Source organism: Zingiber officinale, chromosome 8A, assembly GCF_018446385.1.
Source record: "Zingiber officinale cultivar Zhangliang chromosome 8A, Zo_v1.1, whole genome shotgun sequence".
Taxonomy (NCBI): domain Eukaryota; kingdom Viridiplantae; phylum Streptophyta; class Magnoliopsida; order Zingiberales; family Zingiberaceae; genus Zingiber; species Zingiber officinale.
The window spans coordinates 113,525,947-113,537,533 of NC_056000.1; the positions used below are offsets into that span (position 1 = coordinate 113,525,947).

Below are 11,587 nucleotides of genomic sequence, written 5' to 3' on the forward strand. Positions count from 1 at the left end.
ATTTCCTTGTGGTCTCTGATGACTACAAAATACTCTTTCATTTTTCATTCTTACTGATCTTATGTGTCCACATTCTAGAAATCAGAGAGGGGATCGACTAACAACCCAAACCAATAGTTTCTTCATTAATTCAATAATCTCCCCCTTACCCTTACCGAACTTTATGTGCTACCAATGGTTAAAGATACATAAACAAATCAACAATAATGAAGACTAGGTTTGTTTGAGTTGATCCAATTCCTTCTTCCCCTCCTATCTCTTCTAGATGAACACCTACTTGTACAAAACCCATTAACCATTAGAGATCAAGGAGAAATAACATAAACAGTGCATTTTCAGTATTTCATAGCTACAAGCCACAAGAAGTGCAGGAACCATTGACCATAAAATCTGGTGAAAACTGGAAACTACAAAGCCTAAAAAGATTTGTTTGTTTGTTTGTCTGTTTGCTTGCTTTTCTAAGATTTTCTTTTGAAAAAAAAAAGTTTGAGGGAGTGCATAGAATAAAAATGTTTTTTACACCGTCAATTCAACAATAGCATCAGTTCATACCAGCAAGAATGAGAATTATTTAAAAATCGAACACGACGACCAACTACATACCAAATTAGTCAGTTTTTTTTTCTCCACGAGAATCTCTCTTTCCCAGAGAGGAGTAGAGATCTAGGGTTTTCCCCTTCATCCCCGGCACTGGCTGATGGTGGAGCAGCTGCGGGAGTAGGGGTTGGCCTCGGCGCCGGGGCGACAGTTGTAGTAGGAGGCACCGCGGCGGGAGCAGGGGGTGGTGTCGCGCCTGAGAGCGCCGTAGCTGATGTAACCAGAGGTGGCGAGGATGCGACGGCTCGCCTGGGATCCGAGGTCGAACTCGTCGCCGGCGAGGCACTCCGCGATGGAGCCGCGGCAGCCGGAGAGAGAGGAGATCCAGCCGAGGGGAAGCGCGTTCGGCTCTCCACCGGCGGAGGCAGGGGCGAGGAGGACGGCGGCGAGGAGGAAGGCGAGTGAGAGGAGGGCGCCTCGCTGTAGCTTCGCCATTTGCGAGCTGTTAGGTGGAACCGAGTGGACGTCAATTCCTTTCTCCGTTGGGAAGATTGTCGTTGACTTGAAGCTTTTTTTATTAGAAATGTAGTGTCTGGACTTCGTCTAATATTTTGATAGTTTTAAGGGCAAAAATTAAAAGCCTCAAATAAAGAGAACATTAAGTCATTAACGGTGTGAAAAATCTCCCCCACCACAACTTAAATTTTATGTCGACCCGTGTCTGGGTAAAACTAAAGCGGAATATTTATTACCACTCCCTAATTAAATATAATAAATATAAATTATTTAATTAATTATTTTTATTTTTTTATAGATATAAAATATTTAAAAAAATATATAAAAAAATTAAAAGAAAATATATTCCTCCTAAATTCAACCAATTTAAAGAAAATATAGTATATTTTTTACGATTATTTTTTATGACTAATTGATTGGTATGACTTTCAATCGGTCAGATAGAAAAAGAATTATGTTTAATTTGATAGAAAATATATTATATTCTAATTTAAATATGTTGAATTTAGAAAGAATTGTATTTTTAGATTTTTTTATCTAAAGATAATTAGATAAATTGATATGTATTAGAATGTTACATACAAAGGGTAAGAACAAACTTTTTCTATCATAAGGATTAAGGAGGGAGAATGGTTTGTAAGAGGGAGTTTTAGTATAACTCGTAACAATAATATAATTATATCGATGCCCATTGTTGTTAAAAAATAATAAATACCTCTATGGTCCAGCGTTATTGTAATAGGCTAATAGCTATCAATAGTTACTATAAAAGCTATTCCTACGAAATGTCCAATTAATTAGAGGTAATAGATTTGCTATAATAAAATAGGAATTAATTTATGATAAACACATGTCTTTGGAAAAAATTCCTTCCACCCCTAGTCATCTAAGGGACTATAAGTTGATCCCATGATTTACCTCCCTTCATATAATTTAGGAATAAATTATGAGAGACATCGAATGTAATCACTATTTGTTATAATATAATATGTAGAAGCTATCAGTAGTTATTGTAATATGTTTATAATAAGTTTAAAATTAAGAATTTATGAGGTATAGTAGATAGAGCAGTTATTAGAAAAGTTATTCAGTAACTACTGTCTACTACGTGTTTAGCGTAAAGTTAGAGTTCAGTGCTGCCCCTAAATTTTGGATGTTTTTAAAGATGGTTTGTCCAAGTTTTTCCTTGATTGTAAATTAATCTAATTTAAAAAATTTATTTATTTCACAATGAAACATAGTTTGACTAGTAGATCATTGAACTGGGAAAACACATACTGCTTAACAAACGGCAAAGATACATAGTTTAGAAGACAAATTAACACTTGACGAAGAAGGAAAAGAAGATTACAGAGACTTAACTCGAGCCATTTATTATTGCCTACAGCGGCAATAACGCGCGCGCGCCATCTGTTCGACCAAATTGCACCCGACGAAAAAGCAGCACAACTCACTCCATGACGTTCATTTCACTGCGTCGTCGACGTTAATTTTGACGGCACTGGTCGATGGCGGAGCAGCTGCGGCTGTAGGGGTTGGCCTTCGCCCCCGGCTTGCAGTTGTAGTACGACGCCCCCTTCAGGCTGCACGGCGTCTTGCCCGGATTCAGCGCCCCGTAGCTGATGTAGCTGGACGACGTCATCCCCAGCATCCGCCGGTTCACCTCCGTGTCCAGGTCCCCGACCCCAGGCACTCCGCGATCGTCCCGCGGCACCCAGTCAGCAAGTACGGGAGCTACCCGAGAGGAAACTCACTCGCGCTGATGCTCCCGCCGGGGAGTAGCGCAGTGAGGAGGAGGAGGAGGAGGACGGCCGTTGGTCTAACTGCCATTTGATGGTGATTAAAGAGAAGAGGAGCACCTAATTAGCGAGTTGGGACTGGCACTTGGGCAATGCAGGGCTTTATAAAGGAGCTCCTAATTATTAGAATTATCTTTTATTTATAAAAAAGTTAAAATAACACCTCAATGTACTATTATAATAATTACAGATAAATTAAGCCGATTCAATTTAATTATACATAAAATATTTTGGACAAAAGTAGAGCGCCCCTTATTATTATTATTTTTTGAATTATTAAGGACGTCTCTTTTTAATTTTTTTTTATATCATCCCATCTGCTACTCCGGTACCATGTCTAAATTATGATTTGGTACTTTGTTTCCTTTTAATATCTCTCATCTAAATTTTAAATTCATCGGATATGTTGGAGTAGTTACAATTTCATAATTGTTACATTGCATTTAAAAAATATTCATGTTTTAGTAGCTATCAAACCGTAATTATTACAATACATATTTAACCTTGTTTACTTATCATTCACATTGTAATAATTACGATTTCGTAATTACTACAATATAGATTCAACTTGTTTACTTAACATTCATATTATAGTAATTTCAAAATTATAATTGTTATAACATGCACAGCAGTTAACCCTCGGTTCAAATGGGAGATAAGAATGAAAACAATGTATTAGAGAGCAATTGGGTAATCGTACATAAATGATCAAGTACTTTTGATTAAAAAAAAAAAAAAATCAAAAAGGGGCGTCTAGATTATTTTTTAAGAAATGGAGTGTCCTTTTATTTTTGCCCAAATATTTTTATATAAAAAATCTTGGGTAAAACTCAAAAGGACCCTTTAAATAAAAAAGAAATATTAAATGAATGTCCATTTTCTAAAAAAAAGCGCACAAATGGGTTCACCTCCCATGATTTTATTTTAAAAATACCTCTGCATTTAATGTTATTGTAGAAGCTATCCGACTAGCTTCTACAATGTGTAGATAGTACTGACTAGATTTTGTACATTGTAGAAGCTATGCAATAGCTACTACAAAGTATTTTGAGTGAGTTTATAATTAGAATTTAGGATTTATACCATATAGAAGTTACCAGTAGTTGTTACAATATGTTTAGTACAAGTTTAGGATTTCGGATTTAGAGTTGCAGTAGCTACATAATAGCTTCTACAAATGTTTTAAAGTGATTTTGATAAAGTTTAAATAATTTTAACCAAGTTGATAAATAATATTTTGATATAATAGTGTCCAAAGATCTTAAATTCTAAACCTTAAACTCTAAATACATTATAGCAGTTACTGAGTGGCTTTTACATATTATAGCAGCTACTAATAGTTTTTACATAGTATAAATCCTAAATTCTAATTCTAAACTCACCCTAAATACGTTATAGTGGTTACCCGATAACTTCTATAATGTGTAGAAGCAGGGACAGATACAAAAATTAGAGTTAGGGTGAGCTTGAATTTAATGTAATAAATTATATATTATTATTAAAAGATATAATAAATTATATAGATATATAACTAAAAAAAAGTCATTACATTATGTTCAAAGTTGTGTCCTCTAAGATTTTGAAACATAAAATTCATCTATAATAGAATCTACATCTATATCTTTAGCTAAATCTCGTTCAATATAGAGTGTCAAACAATTTTCAAGAAAATCATCCTCCATTTTATTACGAAGTGCCGTCTTCACATGCTTCATTGCTAAAAAAATCTCGCTCAGTAGTAGCGATAGAAACAGATAACGTCAAAATAAGATGAATCAATCTAGTCAACATAATGTAAACCTTTGACCATCCACTCTCAGTCAATTGTTGACACAACTTAACAAGTGTTGGAACCTTCAAATTTGTATGACATCAAGTTTATAATGTACCAATTCATACTCCAAAGCAACGATGTCTTGACTTGTGAAATCTTCAAGATAAAACTTCTTTACAAGTTTGCAAATATTATTACTATTGATTGAGTCAAATGAATTTTTATGATCTAAAGCTGTACTAAGAGAAAGTAGTTCCACTGATGACTCATTGAACCGAATATTTAACTTCATCAAGATGGAATCTATTGCTATATTAAAAACATCAAAGTAGTAATGATGCTCAACTATAGTTTGCTGATGAGAACGATTGATCTTATATAGGTAATTAAGGTCAGCCACATCAATTTCATTTCTCAAACAAAAAACTTTCACTTCATGAAGAAATTCTTCCCACTCGCATTCTCTAAGTTCTTGAAGGATAGTTTTGGTAGTAGAGACAAATGTAATAGCAGTCAAAATGTCTTGAGATTTTCTTTGAAGAATTTGACAAAGAGAATCTGTTGTTCTCATAATTTTATGCATTAAGTGAAAAATAAACACAAATTCAAAGCTTTCCATATTTCTGTAAATTCCCCGAACTCTAGCCTTAGCTCTTGCATTTGGAGAATAGTCACTTAGAACTTCAAAAACTTTGCAAATTGCGGCGTTCATACCTATCAAACTTTTTACTGAGTGATAGTGAGAACTCCAATGAGTAGCTTCTGGCTGTTGTAAATTACCAATCTGATTGACCCCACTTCTAAAATCACGTTCTCCAATTGACAACATATGTTCGATTTCATTTCTTTGTGCAGTATGCAACTCAACAATACGCTTAGTAGAAGAAGTGACAATATTGACAATATTGTCCAAATGAGAAAAGAATTCCCAAATAACAGTGACATCCTTGGCTGTAGAAACCAATGTAAGTTATAGTCGATGGGCAAAACAATGGATATAGTATGCATAAGGACAACCTCTGAGAAATAATGCCTAAAGTCCATTCCATGCGCCACGCATATTGCTAGCACCATCATATCCTTGGCCTCTAATTTTCTTAACTTGTAGGTCATGATGAATAAGAACATTTGATATTTCTTTTTTTAGATTCAATGAGGTAGTGTCACTAACACTTTTGATGGCAAAATATCTTTCTGTCAAAATCCCATGATTGTTCACAAACCTCAAGATAATGGCCATTTGCTCCCGTTTAGATATATCTTGTGCTTCATCAACAAGAATACAAAAGAATTTATCTCCAATTTCTTCAAGAACCATCTATCGTACTCTATTGGCCATAATATGTAAAATCTCTTTCTGAATTTCTAGAGCGATATATTAGGTATTTTTTTTTGGAGAATTTTCAAGTAGAACTTCATCAATTTCTATACTCATTTTTGCAAAAGCCTTCACCAATTCAAGAAAATTCCCACGATTAGATGAAGATAGAGATTCATCATTACTTCTAAAGGCACAACCTTGAAGTACTAACCAGCGAACAGTGACAATTGAGGTCCTCAAACGCAAACGATTTTTCTCCTTTTCTTCTTTAGGTTGAACATGAATCACATTATCAATATGTTGAGAGGGTCTCATCAAATTTTCAACCCTTCTCTCAGACATAGTATGAGGCGAAGAAGTTGCAGAACAAATATGGGCAAGAAATGCACATGTTTTTCCTTGGTTTACCCTTTTCCAATTGTCAAATCCTTCGTTGACCAGTGCTGAGATATTAGATGAATTAATATCATTCAGAAAAAGAAAACAATAAAGACAATATGTCGTATTTGTTGAAGGCGAATACTTTAACCAACGAAATTTCTAGAACCATATTTTCTGAAATCGACGATTTTGACTTCCAAATTTTGTAGCCGCATACTCCAACATATCTAGTTGATAAGGCCCCATCTTTAAATATGAACGTCTTATCTCATCTCGTATATTAACATGATATTCACATATTTGTTTTATTTTTCCCGGATCTCATTCAATACAAGCAGAGGATGACTGATGATCTTAGTTAGGAGAAGGAATTGAAGGAATTTGAATACTAGGAATGAGAAAATTCTCACTATATTGATGTTACATTGTAGTAGCAATTGAAGTGCTTTCACTAGTTTCACAATCTCTCTTTTTAAAGAAAAAGGATATTAATGTCTATCCTTTATTTGTAGCAGATTGATATTCCATTTTGAAATAGTTTAAATTATATCCCCTAAATAAATAATCAAATAAATAAACAATTAATGACTCAAAGAATTATGTGAGGGAATAGTTTGAGATAAAATATAAATTATAATCTTATTCTAAAATAAAATCCTAAAAGTTAAAGTCGACTGAATTGAAAACTAAGGATACTAATAAGTAAAATAATGACATTACTTTACTGATTACCAAAGTATATTTACTTTATTGATTACCAAAGTATGTCGAGAAAGTTAGCAACTAAAGTAATGACAAAATCACCTCTTTGTAAAAACTAAGGCGCTTTCGTCCTCACCCCTCGGAGTCGGAGAGATACTTAGATACACATACGTTGCTAGGGCTCATGCGACGGTGTTGTCGTGCCGATGCAGTGGAGTCACTCCACGTCTCCACGATTGGATGCCGAGTGTCGAGCGGTGCGCCTTCTAGTTCGCAGTGTTGTTAAACGACGCATTGTTGGAGATCAGGAGGAATCCGTCGAGTGATGGGATACACAAATGACAAAATAGAGAATTAAATATTCCATTTTTTTTGGGCGGATAGGGCTGGGCTATAGCCCAGTATAACCCTTGAATAGATCCGTCTATGGGTGAAAACAAAAGAAAACACTTCGTCTATCATTAAATATGAAGAAGCCAAGACGAAGAAGAACAGTCCATCTATCTTTAATGCACGGAAGTCAAGACAAAGAAGCCTTCCTCTGTCAATTAATATCATTAAATAAGGGCAAATGAATGATCACAAAGAAAGGTATAAAATGGTACGCTAGGTATAAAGAAAGACAAGATTTATCTATTTCTCAATTACTCATTCTCTCTTCTTGATTTTGACTTGAGAGTCAGAGGTCCAATGCTAGGGACCTCTTCTCTGGTTTAGTTTTGTTTTGTAAGATCAAGGTCTTCATCCTGTTAGTAGTCACTCCATCCCCGGCTTTCCAGCTTCCTTCATTCAGATAGGATCATTTTGACGCCGTATGTGGGAACGTAGCCTGCATCCAAATAAGAAGCTGGAAGACGCTGGACGACTCACAACAGTGACACTGATGCAAGAGGATCTCGATGCACTGATATAAGCTCGAGTGATGAAGATATTGGAGCAACAACAACAGACGTTGGCCGATCAGTGTTACGCTTCTGCAAGTGCATGGATACGTCATCAGTAATAAAAGATTATCGATCCCACAAGAATTGGTTATAAGCACTAGCAATTGTTCATATAGAATTAGCTAAACTACCGATGGTTTTAAGTGAACTTTTTCTTGAGAAGAAAAGAACTTGGGAAGTAGATGTGAGAACTGGCGAGAGAGTGAGAGAGAGTTTTACTTGGTTTGGGAAGAGCTCTAGGAGTTTGATTTCGTTGTGGTGGTAACTAATGTATCATATTCTATCCTTTCCTCATTGTTAATTAACATGTACTCATCGGAAGTTATAACTACTACCCTTAAGCCCTAAATAGAGAAGATCCCTGTGAAATCATGTTACGGTTAACCCCTATCACTAGGGTTCCTCGGTAGATCACAAGAATGCAAACCTGATCGGTATCATTAAGGATAGAGATAGGGGTTTGGTTTGGTTTCTTACTTCCTTGTGGAGGAATTACCTCTCCTTTTGAGGGAGTATCCTAGATATTCGTAAACGGATTATCCCTGTCACTAGGGCCCCTCGGGTATACAATCTACGATTCTCTCTTTATGAAATTAGCAATCCCAACACAATCAATTAATACGACATGACAAACAAGTCTCATGCATATCAAATTGAACAAGACAAGCAAAATCATTCAATGAGTGAAAGCATAAGCATGAATCTTATATCATAACCTATCCACAACTACTCCCTGATCCTAGAACAAAGAATCTACTCTATAGACGCAGGGGAAAAATCCAAAGGCATAGTATAATTAAACATTCAATCCCTAGACAAGAAGAGAGAAGGAATAGAGATGCTTATTTAATGACGTCGAGTGATCTTCGGATCCAATCCTTTGCTTCTGGAGTTGATGCGGTGATAGAGGTGATCTCAGATCGTCGAACAGAGTGTTGGTGCAACCTTAGGTCAAGGTTGACCTGGTTGACCCGACTCGAGTTGACGTGACTCGAGTTGTATTTTGATGTTTGACTTGGGAAGATTGTCGGTGCAACCTTAGGTCAAGGTTGACCTAGTTGAGTTGCATGTTGATGATTGACACTCGTGAGAGAGTTCTATTCTTGATATGGGACAAGAATAGATGTTTGGGAGATTATTGGTGCAACCGTAGGTCAAGGTTGACCTGGTTGACCGGATTCAGGAAAAGTCCAAGTATGGAGACTTGGCACGGAAAAGTCCAAGCAGGGAGCTTGGCACTGGAAAAGTCCAAGTATGGAGACTTGGCACGGAAAAGTCCAAGCAGGGAGCTTGGCACGCGAAAAGTCCAAGTATGGAGACTTGGCACGGGGAAAGTCCAAACAGGGAGTTTGGCACGGGGAAAAATCCTAGTGAGTGAAGCTAGGTGAAGGTGAAAGTCCTGGTGAGTGAAGCCAGGCATTCGGGAAAATCCTGGTGAGTGAAGCCAGGTGAAAATCCTAGTGAGTGAAGCTAGGTGAATGGGAAAGTCCTAACTGGGATGTTAGGCAGATTGGAAAGTCCTGGTGAGTGAAGCCAGGCAGTGAGAAAGTCCTAACTGGGATGTTAGGCAGTGTGGAAGTCCTGGTGAGTGAAGCCAGGCATTCGGGAAAGTCCTGGTGAGTGAAGCCAGGCAGTTTGGAAGTCCTGGTGAGTGAAGCCAGGCAGATTGGAAATCCTGGTGAGTGAAGCCAGGTGAAAACCCTAGTGAGTGAAGCTAGGTGAAAGTCCTGGTGAGTGAAGCCAGGCAAGGGAAAATCCAGATGGATCAAGGGTGATCGGACATCTGGTGTTGGGAAGTCCAAGAAGGAAGCTTGGCATGCGAAGAGAAAGGGTCAGGTAGTGGTTGACGGACACTTGGTGGAGAGTCTTAGCAGGTCAAGGGGACCGGATGCTAAGCATGATGTACCAACAGGTCAAGATTGACCGGATGTTGGTTTGAACTTGGTTTGGGCGAAAACCATGAGTGGATCGATCGGTGATCGATCCGGTGATCTGTGAATATTCGATCGGTGCGGTGACCGATCACTATCGATATCAGTGATAACTGATCGATGCGGTGACCGATCGAGTCGATCGAAGCCGAACAGGAGGCGAGGCGCGAGGGGCTGATCGGTCGGGGACCGACAAATCTGATCGGTCCCGCACCGATCAGAAGTTCCTGATCGGTCTATGGACCGATCAGAGGTTCTGATCGGTCCATGGACCGATCGGGGACGGAACAGAAGTCCTGATCGGTCCCGGACCGATCAGAGTTCGATCGAGTGGACCAATCAGGGACGGAACAGAAGCAAAGGCCTCTTCCCTGATCGGTCCACAGACCGATCAGGGTTCTAGCCGTTGCGACGCAACGGCTAGTTTCTTCTGTCTTCTTCGCAGGTTATAAAAGAGGTTGAGAAGCTACTGTTGGACTTCTTCTTCCTTCTTCTCTTCTACTAAAGAGCTGCTGTTCTAGTGCTTGAGCTTTGTTGAGCTCATCTTCACAAGCTTCGCGTGAGCTTCTCGACTGGGATCTCCTGCTGCTGTAGGTGTTCTGAGGAGCTGCTGCTTCAACGAATCCAGTCGGCGAGGAGGCAAGAAAACCTGTGTTTTTACATTCATTGTTCTTGTCTTCTTGTATTTCTTGTTGTATTCCTTTCTTGCTGTTGCAAGAATATTGTGGCGAGGTTTCTCCACCCACAAGGAGTATATTGTATTAGCCGGTTTTCCGGGGACTCATCCACCGACGGATTGATAGGCTTCGTCCACCTTACGGACACGCCGAGGAGTAGGAGTTTCATCTCCGAACCTCGTTACATCGACGAGTTGAGGTTTGGTTTGTTTTGCTTTCGTTTCCTTTTGTTATTTCCGCTGCTAACCTAATTTGTAGAAAGAAACGAGCAAAGATTTGGGGTCGGCTATTCACACCCCCCTCTCTAGCCGAGTACGAAGGATCCTAACAAGTGGTATCAGAGCGAGGTTGCTCTTCGTCGGATTCACACCCGTGGGAGCAAAGCTAGAGATGGATCAATTCGGAGAAGACATCACCATTCCACCCTTCTACAACGACAACTTCGCATATTGGAAGGTAAGGATGATGTATTTTCTTAGGACTAATATGTTGAATTGGTTTTGTGTACAAGAAGGTTTTACTCCTCCAATGGATAAAGAAGGAGAGCCTCTAGAGAAGAACAAGTGGACGAAGGAACAAGTCCACCAATCTACAATCAACAATGAGGTAACTAAAACAATTGAATTTTCATTACCTACTAATATTTTGTGTAAGATAGGTAAGTACAACAATGCCAAGGAATTATGGGATAACTTGGCCAAGTACCATGAGGAGAGCTCCACTTCAAGCCATGAAGAGGAGCCTAGTGAGCCAAGTAGCTCACATCATGGAGGGAGCGAATTGGGAGTTGAGGGCTACTCAACATCCAAGGAAGAAGAGGAGGAGAATTCCTCTTGTTCAAGTTCGGAGCAAGAAGAAGAAGTTTCCACCTCCGGAAGGGTTGAAGAAGAAAGCTCATCTCCATTCACAACTCTAGGTAACTCAAACACTGTGATTTCAAGCAAATTACACATAATGTGTTTTGAGTGTAGGAAACATGGACATTACAAGAGTAAGTGTCCAAAG

At 38.4% G+C, this 11,587-nt stretch overlaps 1 protein-coding gene across 1 annotated transcript; it reads right to left on the minus strand.

Moving 5' to 3' along the window:
* Positions 1 to 501: 501 nt before the first annotated feature.
* On the minus strand, positions 502 to 1,124 carry LOC122009985 (rapid alkalinization factor-like). Its single transcript, XM_042566313.1, has one exon. The coding sequence runs from the start codon at positions 1,030 to 1,032 to the stop codon at positions 679 to 681; it is 354 nt and encodes a 117-aa protein (XP_042422247.1). The 5' UTR covers positions 1,033 to 1,124; the 3' UTR covers positions 502 to 678.
* Positions 1,125 to 11,587: the final 10,463 nt, after the last annotated feature.

Excerpts from the sequence above, each read along its gene's own strand:
- LOC122009985 (XM_042566313.1), bottom strand. The coding sequence starts at position 1,032 with ATGGCGAAGCTACAGCGAGGCGCCCTCCTCTCACTCGCCTTCCTCCTC.